This window comes from Nyctereutes procyonoides, unplaced genomic scaffold (assembly GCF_905146905.1).
Source record: "Nyctereutes procyonoides isolate TBG_1078 unplaced genomic scaffold, NYPRO_anot_genome, whole genome shotgun sequence".
Lineage (NCBI taxonomy): Eukaryota > Metazoa > Chordata > Mammalia > Carnivora > Canidae > Nyctereutes > Nyctereutes procyonoides.
Window position 1 is genome coordinate 14,955,316 of NW_026575046.1, and position 18,135 is coordinate 14,973,450.

Sequence of the window (18,135 nt, forward strand, 5' to 3'; positions counted from 1 at the left end):
CCCGCAAGTGGGTGTATTTGTCCCGTGTCCTCATTGCCCCAGGTCCTTCCTTCCTCTCACATAGGGGAAATTATTAATGTGGCCCTTCCAACCCTTTCTAGATCAAATATGATGAAGGAAGCTGAAATGGTCTACGTCTCAGTGGAAAGCCTTGTCTTTGAATTTATTTAAGCTGTAGGAAAAATAAAAAGACTTTAGAAATAAATGTCTGCAGTAATGTCTTTTCTTTCTTTTCTTTTTTTCTTTCTTTCTTCTTTTTTTTTTTTAGAATGAAAAGAAAATGAAATGCTGGTGGTGTTCATGTCTTTAATTGTCAAAACTTTCTCCTATACTTCTCTCCTATACTTCTCTTCTTTGTGGGTCCCTCCTGACTATTGACTCTATAATTTCTAACCTCTGAGTATTACATAGGATAAAGGGGTTGTAAAGGAAGGGAGGGAGGAAGGGAGGAAGGGAAGAAGAGAGAGAGAGGAGACCAATATTTCTTAGTCTAAGAGCAAAGTTATAACTTTTTATTTTGGAGGGAAGGACTCCTGCAGATCAGATCACACGTTGCTGTATGAGATAGCTTGAACAACATTTATTTATTTATTTATTTATTTATTTATTTATTTATTTATTTATTTTCTAAAGATTTTATTTATTTATGAGAGAGAGAGAGAGAGAGAGAGAGAAAGAGAGAGAGAGAGAGGCAGAGACACAGGCGAGGGAGAAGCAGGCTCCATGCAGGGAGCCCAACATGGGACTTGATCCCAGGACTCCAGGATCACACCCCGGGCTGAAGGCGGCGCTAAACCGCTGAGCCACCTGGGCTGCCCCTGAACAACATTTTAGAAAGCAAATGTGTGCCACCACAGTTGTGATATGTGTATTTGTGTGTGTATCTATATTTATATCCCTGTGATACAGCGCTAGTCTCTTTCTTGTACTCTTGGTCTGTCTCTGCTCTCTCACTCACACATGCACAGTCCATGCAACAGCATTGAGTGGGTGGAGTAAGAGAGTTCAGATGCTCCCAGTGACTTAAAGGATAGAGTATCTAGGATGCTATGGTCAGGGGCAGGCAGGGCCGTCTGTGGGTCTTTCTTGGGGAAACCATTAATTTAGCCCTTTCAAGAAGAACCACCTTCTTGGGTTTTGCTAAAGTTCTGACTCTTACCTGGTATTTTTCAGGTGTGAAGTCACATGGAGGCATTCTGGGTTTTGTATGAAGACCAAGCTTGGTCACAGATGTCCAGAAAGCACCTACTAAAGGTGAAGTGAGTTAGGGTCCTCAATTATACAGCAAAAAAGCCCATTTATAGAAATTACCTATAGTAATTTGAATCAGGATCCTTAGGCAATTTGGTTGATTTCTTAGTTTAAAAATATGATGTTCAAATCATTTGATCATCATTTGATGTTCAAATCGATCTTTGGTTTTAAAAACAATACAAAATTTTCTGGAAGAAAAAAAGAGTTTCTTTCAAATCTAGTCAACAAAAGCATGGGGGATTTTGGGGGGAAGTCTTTGTTTTTCCTGCTGTGGTCCCTCACGAGCTTCCCTGCACACTGCCTCGTGGGCTGCATTTCTCTCTACAGTCCACTAAACTTCTGCCACTGTGGTACATTGTGTTGCTGGAATAGATCTTAGAGGCATTTTCTAAGCTTTGAGCTGCATAGTTCCCAAATCCTGGTGCCAGTCCCATTCCTGATACCTGATATACAGGTTGGCTTTCAGTAAACAATAAAGGAATGGCTGTTGACTATCCTTAGAGAGAATGAGGAGAGGTAGGTGCTAGGCAATGTACTACAATAGCAAATACATGCAAATAGACCTGGAAGACAAAACTTTCCTTCAAAACACAGCATAAGGACCATGACAACATAGAACCAGACCAAACCACGGCAAAGCGGAGGAATCATTTATATTTGGAGCTAGAAGGGGGCCTCAGATGTCTTTTGTTGTTAAAATGCTCATTTTATAGATAAGGAAACCAGCCCCAAGTGGTGAATTACTTTGCTTAAGCTCACCAAGCTAGTTAGCTGCAGAACCAGAATGAAATTTCAAGTGTCTAGCTCCCAGCCTACTTCTCTTTCTCTCAATCTCTCTCTCTCTCTTTATATTATATTTAAATTCAATTTACCATCATATAGTATAACACCCAGGGCTCATCTCATCCTATGCCCTCCTTAATGCCCATCACCCAGTTACCCCATCCTCCCCCCCCCCCACTCCCCTTCTGCAATCCTTTGTTTGTTTCCAGGATACTTCTCCTTTTCTCATTCGCTAGCCACCTTCACCCCTCCTTTCCAGCACAGGCTTTGACCCATCTATAGCAGTGGGATAGGATAATGGATTTATAGAATATCACAGCTGGAAGAGATGTTTAGAGACCTTGTAAGTACTCTTAGAAAAGAATACTGTTACTTTTGAAGATTCAAGGTCAGTATCAAGATCATTTTACAGGTGGAGAGAGCTGAGAAAATCATGCCTCTTATTCAGCATGAAGGTTTGAATCCATAGATGAAATGTTGGTGTTTTGTGTGGTTATGAAGTCACAGTCCTGAGTAACACAATGAACAATTATGCCTCTAAATGAAGCTGGAAAGTAACAACTCTGAATATGTTTTCTTTCAAAGAGATCTCATTCACTTTTCTGCTCTAAATAATCACTAATGTCATTAATTTGCTTTTACTTTAAAAACAAGTGACTTTAGGTTATCCATGCATAGAAATGAGGAAAAAAAAACAGCTTAAGTTTTCTGAGAATTTCACCTTTTGAAAAGCTTTCCATTGTGTCTCTCTGCATTAGATACTCTTTTGAAATGGAAAAAAAAATATTCTGAGTGTTTCTAAGAATTCAAATTTCCTTCACTCCTTCAGTCCCTTCTTCCTGCCTACACAATTGAAGCTGCCCATTGAAAAGGTTGTAAATTCTCTTGACTCCAAAGTTATAGGGATTCTGAAAGTAGGCCAGGGGGCGGGCAGAGTTTTGGAGAAGGATTTGATAAAGAAGAGCCCAAATTTCAAACAGTCAAGGTAGGTTTATTCAGTCCTTCGTTCACCAAACTGATAGGAATGTGATGGTGGAGTGAGGTCTCCAAATGAAATACGTGAAAGCCTATCTGAAGGAAGGAAGGAAGGAAGGAAGGAAGGAAGGAAGGAAGGAGAGTAGGAAAGAAGGAAGGAGAGAAGGAAGGAAGAGGGAAGGAAGGAAAGAGGGAGGGAAAGAGAGAAGGAGGAAAAGTGGGAAGGGGGAAGGAAGGAAAGAAAGAGGGAAGAAGGGTAGGAAGTAGGGAAGGAAGAAATAGCACAAAGAAAGAGAGAAGGAAGGAAGCAACCAAGGAGGAAAAAGATAAGTCAATAGAGAAGTGAATCTAAATAATACCTCACAAGTTATCGCCTTTCATAGCTCTCCTCTCACCAAACAACTCAAACTCAAAACTAATAGTAATGATAATAACTGATGGACATAAAGAAACAAAAAGCCTTTAGGTTTCATTATCTGCTAGAAAGAAATGTAAAATCTAAATATCTGGATAATTGTCTGCATTCTTTATTCCTAATTAGCCTCTGTTTTGAGGACATCACAAGAGTCAGGGGTTAATAAACTTTTGGGTTCTTGGAGATTGTGGGTGTGTGTGTACATGCATGTCTGCGTGTTCACGCCTGTGGGCTGTGCACGTGGGAGGGGAAAGACAGCCCCAAGAGAAGTAGGGGAAGGGATGACTGTGATCTGGGTTCATAAAATGAAATGCCAGGTCTATTTCTGTATAGGCATTTTTTAAATTTCTTTTTTGTTGTTTTAACTGATCTGATGTCACCCTTTCAGGCCTGATGCTAAATACAGATGACAGCTAATGATTTTCATTCAATTCACTAATTTCCTTTCCAGGTCACCTGGACATCCCAAGACATTTAAAGGTGGAATTCTCTTTGGAGAATTGCTGTTGTATAATAAATGCAAATTATAAGTGGGTAGTTGGGTTTAATTTTCCAGCTACCTAATTCTCAGAGGTTCCACAACAGTGTCACCCTAACTTGGTTTTCTCTCTCCAAAAATCATAGTATCAAAAAGTGAAAATCTGTTGTGGCATGATAAGGGAGGGAAATCAATTTTTGTGGGCATCTGAAAATTCCGGGGAGGGGGATACTCTCTCTGTAATGATAAAGAGTTTTCTAACATTCCTAGCCTGTTTCCAATAGAGAGAGGGTATTTAACAAGGTAGTCCTCACTCTTTCAAATTAAAAAAGGTATACATTATTTAATACACAATGAACATAGTTATAGAACATTAAGATGATTTATCAAAATGCTAACTATGCCTTATTTGCATAGTGTAATCGTAGCTTTAAAAAAAAAACTTGCCACTTGAGACATCTCATTTACTTAGGGTAGCCAAGGAATTAAAAAAGAAAGATCTTATTCACTTAAGAGCCAAGGGAGGGAGAGATTACATACCGGGCATTTGCAGTTTTGAGAAACTTCAGTAGGGTTGAGGGTTAGAGATGCCACCTACCACGGAGGTGTGTTGAGACTAAGTTGTAGTCTGGATAATTGAGGGACTGTGGTTGGCTGGGGAGAAATGTTATGTCATCTGCTTCCAGACTCAAGAGGGGATCCTTTTCCCTTCATAAACTCTTCCACCGTTTGCAGGAAGTTACTACAGATGGTCACAGGTGTCCAGAAAGCACCTACGTCCTACCCAAGAGGACGTTTGGCATTGATCTATAGTGCTTCAGTCCCTCTGAACCGTGTGTGCTCAGTGACAGGATAATCACATCAGGTGCTTGCCTCCCACCAGTGAAGCTAAGGGATGGGCACAAGACCTCTGAAGGGTGAACAAGGTGTCCCCTCTTTAGGATCTGACATCTTGAGCAGATAACCTGCCTGGAAAGAATGGCTGCAGCCCCCCCTCAGAGCCATAACTTGCTTATGAGGCTGTTCCTGCTAGGAGTTATTTCTATCCCTGCCGGACCTTCCTGATGTCTCTTCATGCCCACCCCTGCCCACCTCCTCACCTGCCTGCTGATTCTTTCAGTTCCGCCTCTCCATATGTTTCCCATCAATGCTTTTTGCTTGTGTGAGGCAGGGCAGTTGCATGTTGCAGAACAGTTATTCACAAGCAAGAGCTCTGCCCGATTCTGAAGCTGATGGGTCCATCCGTCCTCTTGGGCCTTTTGGGAGCAGGCCTTCTCTTCCTGGCCCTTTGCAAGGGTTAAGTCAGTTCTGCAGATGGCAGCAAGGACTGCCTAGAGCAGAGCAGGTGGGAGACTCCTTTTAGGGCTCATTTTAATGTTTTCCTTAGAAAAGGCTTCGCAAGAATCTTGGGAGGTTTCTCAGCTGGAAATGGCATTATTTGCCATTCATCTGCCCTCCTGCGCACCCCTCTTGTGATAAAGTAGGCAGACATATGGAAATAGTACTTTTGAGCACATACCCCATCTCCCTAGAAATGAAATACGTTTAACAACTATAATTAGCAAGGAAGAGATATTTTCTCTATTCTTTTACACCAAAACAAATTGCTTCTGTAACTCTGTGCACATATTTGCCCAAAGTGATTGTGCATATCAATCACAGGCAGAGCTGAATACTTTACCTACCCAAATACCATACAGTCTATATGCAGGCGTTATACAAGGATGGTGGCATATTTATTTTCACCTACCTGTCAGCACTTAATACCTCTCACACAGACCCTGCCTCTTTCCTCCCCCATTCTACTTTTCTATCTTCTTATCCCAGTTTGGTTTTATTCGTGGCACGTATCTCTGCTGGATGTTTTCTTGTATTTATTGTTTTGTCTGTTTGTGCTCAATCTCCTCCACTAAGATACAACACAAAACCATGGCTTCTTGCTCCCCGTGGCTTGGTCTACATATGGATGCATAGTAGGCACTCGAACACTCTTGACTGAATGTATATTTTGCACACAGCAGGTTCTTAAGAAGGCTGTAGTCAGTGAATGTGTGTTTGGATGAACAAACACAAGCAGGCATATGTCAGGTACAATAGGTCAGAAAGTGGAAATCAAGCCCCACAGGTTCTTGAAAGGCCAGGTAGAGCGTGGCATTCATGTCTACATGGCCTAAGGTCGCCAGGGTCCTTTTTTTCCTGTAGTTTCCTTGGGGCAGCTCTTAAGGCGTCCCCAGTAATAGATCAAGAGATTTCTAGGCAGTAAGCTTCACCTGCTACCACCAGCCTGTTGTGCCCAAGATTACGTATCCGAGAAACCACCAGGAGCCAACACCGATGCAAACGCACGAGGATTTATTTACCAGCTCGAGCTTGGGTCCCAAGTATACTCCACACAGCAGTGCAGGGGCTTGGACCCCAAGGGGGTTACAGCTGGGTTTTTATGGGCTGGTCTAGGGGATTTTCAAAGGGTGGAGGAATTTTTTCATTCCGATATGGGGGAAAGGGTGGGGGAGTTTCTTAAGATCTGTTTTCCTTCCAACACAGGATTTTCTGTCGCTGTCAAGGGCATTCTGAGCTCTGTTTTCTTTCTGATATGGGATTCTCTGTCAAGGACATTCTGCAGTTTTTCCTATAAGTTCAGCTCTTATTCCCAGGGGCCTGAGATGGCTGTACTTGTGCTAATGCTAAACTTGAGGTGGAATGGCCTTAATTTTCTTGGCCTCCACAAGCCCAGCTCCACAATTGTCAGGGGTCAGTCCAGGAAAGGGAAGGGGGACCAGAAAGGGCATTCTCTCTACCTTGCAGCAGGTACTTGCAGCATAATATCCTCCTTATTGAACCCAAGACTCTGTGTATAATTCCAGCTCCTTCTCAGAAAATGACGGGGTTAAATGATGTTCTGGCAAAAGACCCATGACTGAGGGAAAAGAGAAACCCAAACAGGGTTGGAAGAAGAGTAGATAAGGAAGGGTCTGGTGGAATCATTCTGACTTGGAGTCAGACAGACCTGGCTTTAGGTCCCAAGTTGTTACTTCTGCGTTTCTGTCTTTGACCAACTTTCTTAATTACTTTTATTCTTCTGTCTCCCCATCTGTGAAATGGGTTAATAATACTAACAGGTTTGGGTGAAGATGAAAGGAAATAACCATCTAAAGTACGAGGTGTATTAAGTTTCAAAGAATAGCAACTGTTGGGGGGATAAAAAGCAAACAGGAGAGGAAGGAAAGGCAGAGAAAAGGCAAAGATGAGAAAATGAAGATCACATTGATCCTAATGGGGGACAGAAGAGGATTTCCTGTACCTGATTAGGGCTTGTGAGCATATGGAAACCTGCAGACAGCTGCTTATGCTAGCGTTTGGTGGAGGGGAATTGGGGGTGAGGTGAAGAGATTCAGGGAAAATCACAAGCACGGAACATAGAATACATAAAGCCACCAATGACTGGTGACCCCAGGTCTTCTCACACCTTCTGTTCCCGCAGGAGAGACAGTCTGAGTGGAAGAAGAAGCCTCAGGGTCTAGTCCTTGTTCTTGGGTGTCTCTGGGGACATGACTGCACTCCTCTGAGTCTGTTTCCTTGTCATTGCTTGAGATGATGGTACTACTTCCTGGGGGCAAGGTAGAAATTCATGAGGGGCTTTATGTCTTCTGAACTCACCATCCTTGAGTATCTATTTATTGCAGCTAACACTTAATTTTGACTTGCTTTCTTTCTGTTTCTTCTTTATATTACAGCTAAGATACCACATTGTTTTCACTTTGAAATTGTGCATACTTGGGTTTTATTATCCATGAATTTCATTTCAGGGCAAGAAGAGGGCACTGCAAAATACTGGGCACGGGTAGGGGGCATGGATCTGCTGGGGTGAGGACTACTCTGTCAGATGGCCTGTCTCCAAACCCCCATCCAGGCCTTATCCCAGAATCCCAGGCAACAGACTCTGAGCTCAGCTCTGCCCTGCCCCCCCCCCCCGGGGACCCCCAGCTGACCCACGTGCTCTTGGTTTCCACTCACGGCTCAAGGAAGGGCACATCTTGGGGGTCCTGTGAGAAGAGGTCTGTTGGTGCAAAGCTCTCAGCAGGTGTCTCCAGGCTGGAGTCATCCCTCTCAGTTCGAGAGCGAGTACCCGTGGAAGCAGGTCGGAGGAAGGGCTCCAACTGCTCACTGGCCAGCTGGACTTTGAGTCTATGGACTCAAAGGATGGAAAGGGAGGAGCTTCTGGGGAGTGGGGGGAGTTATGGAGTGGTTATTGGCCTCACTTTGGACAAGCCCCAGAGCTTCCAGGGCAGTGCCAGTCAGTGCCTTAGGGGATAGGAAAGAAAAGGTGGCAGAGAGAAAAGAGAAAGAAGGCAGGCAAACAAAGTCAAGGCCTTCTGGACCAGTTTTGTTAATTTTCTGCTCCGGTAGGGTTTTCATCAGAATGGGTGTTTCTCTGTGAGGGTGGTGGTGGCTGCTGAGGGGAAGGCTCAAGATATGGTTGAAGTGGTCAGAGATTGAGAAATGAGGCCTATGAATAGGAAAGAGAAAAGGAGGATATGCGTGAAGTGAATGGAGAGACATTGGTGTTGGTATTGAGGGTCTTTAAGGAAGAGAAGAAGAACTATGGGACGGGGGTACTCTGGGGAAGGAGTAGGGACACGAAATAGCTAAGAGGGCTCTGGACAGCTGTGCATCCGAGTAGGGCAAGAGGTTGAGACCTGAGGAGTCAGGGTGCTTTATTTTTATTATATTTTAATTTCTAAAATTCCCATTTGTCACTCCTGCCTACCCCACCCCTAATCTCCATAGGCAACCATTTCATGTATTTAATATATATCTTTTGGTTGGTATGTATTCTTGTAAAATGTGTGTTGTTTGGAGTGGATGCATTTTTAAGTTATATAAATGTGTCCTTTCTTTTTTGCTCCGAGCCATGGTTTTAAGACCCATTCAGATTGCTGTAAGTACATCTGTTCCAGGCTTCCAGCTGCTGCGGCCTGGGAGTCAGTGTGCCTGAGCATGGCAGTGCCTAAGGGGGTCAGTGACAAGGGCATTTGGAGCTTGGTAGGGAGGAGTTGCTGGGTCACAAACCCATCCCTATGCGTGGAGGGCACAGAGAGATGGGAGGAAGGCAGGCTGCTCAGATTGCCAGGTGGCAGCTTTCATAAGCAGAGGAACGTCCAAGGCTTGTCTTGGGCAGCCACAGGACAAGTCGATCTCTACATCTACCCACTAGAATTGCAAAACTTTCAGAGGCCTTATCTAGGTTAACTGGATTCTTTCTTAGAGTTTCCATCTCTCAGGTATACTATCCAGATGGTTTCAACAATACTCTCTCAAGGCAGCCTCTTTGGAACAGCTCTCAGTGTGGGAAAGATGAGCAGAACATATATTTCAAGGACAAAGGAGGGGGTGAGGAGCTTCTAATCGCCTGGGTCCAGCTCTCAGGGCCACAAGTGGTCTAGTCCTCTCCATGACCCCCTGAAACAGTGGTGGGTGACGAGTGACACCACATAAGTGTGTTGTGCCCAAGATTGTGAATCCGAGAAACCACCAAGGAGCCGACACCCATGCAAACACATGAGGGTTTATTTACAAGCTTGAGCCTGGGTCCAAGTATACCCGACACAGCGGAGCAGGGACTTGGACCCCGAGATGGGTTTCAGCTTAGTTTTAAGGACTGGTCTAGAGGACCTCCAGAAGGGCTGGAGCAATTCCTCTAGTTCTGTTTACATTTTGATATGGGGCCTTCTAGGACGTTAAGCTGCAAGCTGTTTTCTTCCTGTAACTGAAGTAAGGTAAAGTTCAGCTCTTATTCACAGGGGCCTGGGATGGCTGTACTTGTGCTAACGCTGGACTTAAAGTGGAATGGCCTTAATTTTCTCGGCCTCCACAAGTGCAAATTTTGCATCACCCTGCAGAGAGGACAACTGGCTTGGTCATACCCTCCTCCAACATCTAGGAAACAACCTTTACCTCAAATGCCCAGAGGAAGTGAGGGCCCCAGAGAAGCACAGAGAGTGTTTAAAATTCAATGTAAATTGTCCCCTTTTGTGTGGGCTCCCAGCTCCCAGGCCATTCTGCCCTGGGGGCTCTTGGAAGTGACCAGGAGATGGCCAACTGCCTGTCCCTGGGGCACCCAATCTGTCGTGCCATTGGAACTGAGGTGAGAAAATACTGAGTTCCTGAAGTTGGGTGTATGTTCTTCAGCTCCACTGGGCTGTGATCAGTTTCGTACTTGTGAACACTGTAGGCTGCAAGCTTAAGATTTAAGACTCAAAGTTTTTTTAGGGTTGTAAGCTTAGAGATTGTTATGGTGAGAGGCACCCAACAACATCAGAGGCTGCCTTGGGTGGGAAAGCCAAACACCGCATTCCCACTAACTTCAAATTGAGAAGTTTACCTTCTTTATTTAAGAGGGAAAATAGCCCCCCCCCCCCCCGGGTGACTCAGCCAGTCAAGCATCTGATTCTTGGTTTCAGCTCAGGTCATCACCTTAGGGTCTTGAGATCGAGCTCCACCTCTGGCTCCCTGCTCAGTAGGGAGTCTGTGGGAGATTCTCTCTCTTTCTCTCCCTCTTCCTCTGCTCCTCCCCTGACTCATGCATGAACGTGTGTGTGCACATTCTCTCTCTCTCAAATAAATAAATCTTTAAAAACATAATTAAAGGGAAAACATTTATTCTGTTTACCTTAATATGGGATACGTTCTTTTGTGGAAACAGACTCAAATTTAGAAAAGCGTAAAGATGAAAGTAAAAACTGCAACAGATCGGACAGTTATATATAAGTAGAGATTCTTCCAAAAATCCTTTATTACATGTGTACACCTGTGTATACATACACCATTTCATAATCTGCATAGTCAATAATACAGCTTTTTATGCAAAAAATACAGATTTGAGTCACGATTCCTACTTCTTTCACAATATTCCACTAATCTGTTTTATTTAATTGTGGAAAATTCTTCGGCCATTAATGGTCTGGTGTTTCTTTTCCTGCTGTTATTTCAATTACACATATATTACACTTTTCGAAATTGTTGGACAGGTCTCGGAGGTTCTGTGATGTGCCCTTCCCGACTCTTTTTTTCTCACTGCATTTTAATCCAGCAAGTTTCTATTACTTATCTTTGAGTTCATGAATTCTTTCCTCAGCCGGGTCCAGTCTGCCCATGAGCCCATCAGAGACATTCTTAATTTCTGTTACGATGCTTTTGATTCCTAACATTTCCTTTTGATTCTTTCTTAGAGCTTCCTTCTCTCTGCTTACATGATCCATTTGATATTATGTAATGTCTGCATTTTCCATAAGAGCCCTTAACATATTAATTATAGTTACTTTAAATTGTCTAATAATTCCAAAATTTGTGCTATATTTGAGTCTGGCTCTAATGCTTTGTCTCTACAGGCTATTTTTTTTTTTCCCTATCAGTTTAGCATCCTTTGCAACTTTTTGATGGAAGCTGCGCATGCTGCACTGGGTAATAGGACCTCTGGTGAATAAGTCTTTAGTGTGAGGTTTTATGCTAATCTGGTAAGAAGTTGGGATGTGTTTCGTGTTTGCTGTAGCTGTAGGTGCCAGAAGATTCACATACTTGTAGAGTCCTTGATTTTTGTATTCCCTGTTGTCTTGGGCTTCCCTTAAGAGCTCCTTAAATAGAGTTAGGATCTGGCAGTTTTTTGTAATTCATTGTTATTACACAGGAGCCCTAAAATCTTATGATTAGATCTGTCATTAGTGGGCCTATGTCTATGGATTGTGTCCTTCATACGCATATATGTATCTCCTACTGTCTGCTCTCCTCCCTGGCCTTAGTTTTCCCAATCTATTTCCTTGAAACCTTGACTTTCTTCTTTTTTTTCTCTCTCTCTTGGGTGAGGTAGGAAGCAGAGAAGGGGCTGGAGTGAGAGAAATGCCCTTCACATAGCAGACATAGAGCTCTGATCAAGTCATTTCCCCCAGAGAATAGATCCTTGTTAATGTGAAGCCTCTGAACATATTTCACAATGATTATTCTTCCCCTTTCCCAGCCAGAGCAATGAAGCTATGACAGCCTGGTGATATTCCTACTGTAGGTATGACTCATAACACTTTGGGGTCCTCCTATGACTCTGGCAACCAGGGAGCTTCTCATTCTCATGCTAGTCCACACTCAGTCTCCAGAAATTTGTCCAAATTACTGTTTAAGTGTTTCTACCAGTTATGACCTCCGTGGCTCTTGCTCCAGGTAAAGAAAGTCTAGGCTGTGACTTGCAGAATTTGCCCGTGTCCCTAGATTTCACCGTGACAAGTCATTCTGCAACTTCACTTCCCTGATGGGTTCAAGAAAAGTAATTCATTTTCCATTTGTCTAGCTTCCTATGAGGATGGCAGTGAGAACTTCTAAGCTCTTTACATGTTGAAGAAGTTGGAAGTTTCCCTATATCTCACTTAGTAAGTCCCTATTGACAGACAACTATATTTACTGCATCATCCTAGGGCATAGAATTTTGTGCTCTAAACCAACTGTTTTTTCCCCCTTTGGATAAATGCTTGAAGAGGGGTTTCTAGGTCAGAATTTATGTACATTTAAAATGCACTCCACTAAGAAGCTGTCAACGAATATTGCAAAAGACTGTTTTCTAAGATGGTGGGTCTTTTGACCACTGTGTAAGTACAGTGATATCCACCGAATCTGAAAGCTGGCTGAGGGACAAGCTTAAATTGCCTCAGATAGATCTTCGTCCTCCGTCTTAGGAGTCACTTGAATTTGCAATCCAAGATCTGACCCTAGATTTGCAGGCAAAATTACTATTAAACAGATATTATTTCTGAGTTATTAGGGACTTAAAGAGACATCTGCTTTGGGTCTTTTTCTTCTCTTTCTTTCACACAGATTAGGTATAATTTTCTCCATTATATACAGGACTGGAAAAGATGAGAAAGGATCCCAGTTCACATGACTGGTAAGTAGAAGGGGCAGGATGTCAATTAAGAGGCTTGCCGTCTCTATTTCTCAGATAATGAATTACTTTGAAGCTTGAGAATATATTTTATCAGTTAGGATAATATTGGAGACTCTCCATGAAAAAGATAATTGATAATTATGGAAACAATGGGGAAACCATGGGGAAGTAATGGGGAAAATTATTAACTTGACAAATTCTGTTGTCAAGTTAATAATTATAGGGCTTTTTTTGTGTGGGTACATAGGTTTGCTAATGACTTATCAGTTAAGTCTGAGTGAACTTTGCTCTTTGATCCTAGTACTTCTGCTAATGACAGAGCAAGGTCCATAAGAATTACTGAGGATAAATAACAACTTTTCCAAAGCAATCCTTTCTCTTTCCTATCTTGCTTAGGAATCCTGGAGTTGAACGAAATGGAAAATTTTGGAAGGATTTCAGATAAAACCCAAGTTACTAAAAAACTCGTATTTCAGGTTTCCTATTTCAGGTATCCCACAGTGAATAGATTATGAAGGAGGACAGAGAGGATGTTCAGAATGAAGTAAAGAAATGGCAGATGTGTTAAAGGAAATAACTGCCTGGAGATGTGCTCAGATACCATAACCCTTAGAGTTTCATGCAGCACTGGTTTTCTTGAAAAATGGTGCATCTTGAAAAATGGTGCAATGTAACAAAGTTGTTACATTCTGATGATATCATTGTAAAAATGAAAAATCCAACAAAATCTACAAATTACAAGTTCAATGAGGCTTCATAAATCCATGAACTCTTTGGATTAGGCTCATTTGGAATTATTAGACTTAATATTTTTAAAAAGTCAGTCTGGAGAGATGGACACACAATGGTTATCTCAGGCTCCTGGACTAGAGTGTGATGCCCAGGGAGACAGAGAACACATCCATAATACTTCCTGTATCCTGGTACAGTGCCTGGTACACAACACTCATCAAGTGCTGTTTAGTAATGGGTATGGTCCAAAGACTGATAGATAATTGAGGAAGATTTGTGTTTAAAAGGAAGGTCTTGGGGCTCCTGGGTGACCCAGTCAGTGAACAACCAACTTTTGATTTTGGCTTAGGTCATGATCTCAGGGTCCTCAGGTGGAACCCAGACTTGGGCTCCATGCTCAGCAGGGAGTTTGTTTCTCTCTGTCTCCTTCTGCTTCTCTCTAAATTAATTCTCTGTAATGACTTATATACTAGCCAAATAAAAGGGGAAAGCCACATTTTCATATCAGTAGATGTAGAAAAAAATTATTATCAGTAGATGTAGAGCTTTTAACACCAATTCAAAATATGAAATTAGTAGCAAATTAGGGATAGAAAGGAATTTCCTTAATGTAATTAAGTATCTGTAAAATATGTAAGTATGTAAGTATCTATGTAAAATATGTAAGTATCTGTAAAAAAGTATCTGTAAAATATACACAGGAAACCCTATAATTAATGGTGAACTTTTGGTAAAATTCTCTTTAAAGTCAGGAAAAAGAATGTTCACTTCCTTCAACATTGTACTGGAAATCCAACTCCAAGAAATAGATCAGGAAGCTATAAGAGGTATAAGGCCTGGAAAAGAAGAAACAAGGGATCCCTGGGTGGCTCAGCGGCTTGGCACCTGCCTTTGTCCCAGGCGCGATCCTGGAGTCCCAGGATCGAGTCCCACCTCAGGCTCCTGGCATGGAGCCTGCTTCTCCCTCCTCCTGTGTCTCTGACTCTCTCTCTATGTCTATCATGAATAAATAAATAAATCTTTAAAAAAAAAAGGAAAAGAAGAAACAAAGTTGTTACATTCTGATATCATTGTAAAAATGAAAAATCCAAGAAAACCTACAAATTACAAGTTCAATGAGGCTTCAGGATTGAGAATCAGTATTTAAAGTTAATGATTTCTATATATAAGCAACAACTTCTCAGAATAAAATAATAAAAAAATACTGCTTAGAATAGCAACAAAAATTTTACGGTGCCTAGGAACGAAACTCCAAAAACACAAGCAGATATTTATGAAGGATAGCATAAAGCTTTACTAAAGATCATAGTGAATGAATGAAGTGGTAAACCATATTCACGATCAGGACACAGTATTACACAGCTCTAACATCTTCCAGAATTAATGCATAAATTCAATTAACGAAATCTAATTCCCAGCATAAGTTTTTGTGTGTTTTTTTTTTTGAAAGTTGATAGGTCTATCTCAAAATTCACATGATAAATAAGTGACAAGAATGGCCTGAGTAATTCTGAAGAGGAGGTGGAAGTATAGGAATTAATTTACCAGATAACAAGACTGGATAAAGCTGGGGTAATAGAACAGGACCATAGGGGCAAGGATAGATCAACCAACTGCTGGGCTGGAATAGACATCCGATGTCGGACTCAGACTTATGTAGAAAGTTGGCAGATGACAAAGATGACGTAAAAGATAAGCAGGTAGGGGATCCCTGGGTGGCTCAGTGGTTTAGCACCTGCCTTCGGCTCAGGGCTTGATCCTGGAGACCCGGGATCAAATCCCACATCAGGCTCCCTGAATGGAGCCTGCCTCTCCCTCTGCCTGTGTCTCTGCCTCTCTCTTTGTCTCTGTCTCTCATAAATAAATAAATCTTTTTTTTAAAAAAAGATAAGCAGGTAAAGGATGAGTTATTCAGATGCAGGACAAATTAATTAGGACAATGAAAGTTAAAACAGCCATAATGTATCATTTAATGGTCATCAAATTATCACATATCTGACAATCTCAAGTAATGATTAAGGAAGGAATCATCTCCTACACAGCTGACAGGGATATTTATGGGTACAACTGCTTTGGAGAATAGTTATGTTCCATATAACCCAACAGTTACACCCCTAGACGTATATCCTAGAGAAAATATGGTAAATTCTTAAAAAGTGAAGATTGCATAAAATGTTTCTTGCAGAGTCATTGGTAATAATGGAAATGGAAAGTTGATTAACATAGGGATTAACCAATAAATTGTATATATGTATGCAACTATACACGGATACATCCATTAAGGTGGACCTATTTGGATTTCAAAAACCCAATGCTGATTGAAAAAAAAATGGAGGTACATAATGATATATGTTATTATCTATGTAAAATTCATAGGCACTCAGGATAATGATATATATATATTTTTATGGGTGCATACATATGAGGTAAATGCATTTTTAACATGGCCAGAAAGGATACACAACTAGTTGCCACTGGAAAGGGAAGTAGAGAATTTGGTTATTGAGAGATGTATACTACTGCACCTGTGATGTTTCCTTTTTTTGTTTTTAAGGTCAGGAACAGAATAAAATGTTAATATTTGTGAAATTTGGGTGTGGGCAAATCAGTCTTTGTTATATCACCCTCAATAATTTTCAAGTGTGTATGAACTATCTTATATAATAAATACAATACACTATGTGGGAGATCAAATCACAGCTGAAATTTTTTTTTAAGATTTTATTTATTCATGAAAGACACAGAAAGAGAGAGGCAGAGACACAGGTAGAGGGAGAAGCAGGCTCCTTGCAGGGAGCCTCATGTGGTACTGGGTCCCTGGACTCCAGGACTCCGGGACCATGCCCTGAGCCAAAGGCAGACGCTCAACTGCTGAGCCACCCAGGTGTCCAAAAACAACTGAAGTTTTAAGTGAAGAAATAGGATAACTCTAGGCAGGAAGAAGGGAACATAAGAAAATGTGGATTTTTTTTGGCACTGAGATTTGTGGTTTAAGCTTCACGCTTCACTTGGGAAAGTCTGTTGTCTATCAGATTTGGAAACTCTCCTTTTGATTGTTTTTGGTTGTTCCCAGAAGGCCCAAGGAACTTCTGGGTGCTTCCAAGTATGTTTGCATTTTTTAGCCTCGGGTCTGGCGCATGGATAAAGACTGGGGGGCTTGAGGGCCGTGGAAAGGAAGATAGAGTACTGACCTGAGTTGGAAGCAAGATGTCAGGTTTGATTTAGATTTAGCAAAAAATAAATTAATTAATTAATTAAAATAAAATACAGAGAAGGTGTTGAAAGACAATCACAAAAGGGCATGCCTGAAATAAATGCCTTTGAAGTGTATTCTCAGACAAATATTTCAGCATGTGACTATGTATTTTGTTTCCAGAAGGGCTTTGCATGACATTTTCCCCTTCATTTATTCATTCATTTATTTATTTTTGGAGAGAGAGAAGGGGCAGAGGGAAGAGGAATCTCCAGCCAACTCTCTGGAGCCCTAGGCAGGGCTGGATCTGAGGACCCTGAGATCTTGACCTGAGCTGAATTCAGGAGTTGAGACCCTTCACCAACTGAGCCACCCAGGGGCCTCTTATACTTCTTAAAAAAAAAAAAAAAAAAGTCCTAATAAAGTATGTGGAAGCAAAGGAAAACTTCCCAAAGTTGTATTTTCATAAAATACATGTTTCACATGTATATAAAAAGACCCTACAAAGCCATTGCTCAGGAAGTAATTTATTGCTTCACTTTAAGCATTGTTACCATTGCAAAAGCAGTTGCTCTGAAGAAAGATAGAAAAACACCATAAGTTTACATAGTACAGTAACAATAGCAATATCGATCATGTTAAGTAGAACTACTGGCCAGTGTCGTTTAAGCTCACTTTGTAATTTTTAATAATTTATGGAGTGAATGTGTGTCACCTTAAAGTAGCTGTGACATTTACAAATTCTTTCAAACACATTCATAAATACAGTAATAAAAATTCCTGAGCCCCCTTCTCTTATCTCAGTGTTCACCAACCTACATTCATGTGGTGTTTTATTTGATGTCTTTTAGCCTTTAAAAATTTTTTTTTATCATGTTCATAAAAATATCTGTGTTTCAAATCTGGTTGTCAGCCTAAGTTTTCATGTGAACCTGATCATAATAAAAGAAAAATGCTTGACACTTGGGCGGGCAGCAGAAGTTGAGGGGTGAGGTGGGGAAGGTGGGGGAGGCTGTAGATAAAAGAATTCCATTGTAGGTGTCGAGATCTCCAAAGTAGAATATGCTTTTCCAACATCGAGAATGGGTTCAGTCTCCCCTGTGTGGTCTGGAGGGACTCTTAGAGGTAAATGCAGCAGGAATCTGCTTCCCTGGCCAGTGGGGTCCCTTTTGGGGCCTCATCAATACCCCTATTTCCTATATTCCTGCCCAGTCCCACCCTGCCCCCACCCTGCAACATTTCAAGATTGCTATTAAATGGAAACTATATCTCTCAGTCCCTAAAAAAGAGGGAAGATTTCGAATGTATCAAACCTGATTAGTAAGTTGTAGGAAGTCTGGTGAGGTTAAGGTTTCAGATGTGATTCTGGCAAGAAGTGG

The 18,135-nt window shown here is 41.6% G+C and overlaps 1 protein-coding gene across 8 annotated transcripts in view; it reads right to left on the reverse strand.

Moving 5' to 3' along the window:
- AGXT2 (alanine--glyoxylate aminotransferase 2) overlaps window positions 1-8,062 on the reverse strand; it is a 36,655-nt gene extending 28,593 nt beyond the window's left edge. For 2 of the 8 annotated variants that reach the window (XM_055325761.1, XM_055325763.1), the window contains exons 1-3: window positions 7,920-8,062; window positions 7,372-7,512; window positions 1,160-1,248 (exon numbers count right to left, since the gene is read on the reverse strand). In XM_055325761.1, the coding sequence (XP_055181736.1) occupies window positions 1,160-1,248; window positions 7,372-7,512; window positions 7,920-8,007 (318 nt within the window). In that variant the 5' untranslated portion in view covers window positions 8,008-8,062. Of the gene's footprint in view, window positions 1-1,159; window positions 1,249-5,005; window positions 5,237-7,371; window positions 7,513-7,898 lie in introns of all 8 variants that reach the window. The other 6 variants (XM_055325762.1, XM_055325768.1, XM_055325767.1 and 3 more) reach the window with 6 other exon arrangements.
- Between the last annotated feature and the right edge of the window lie 10,073 nt (window positions 8,063-18,135).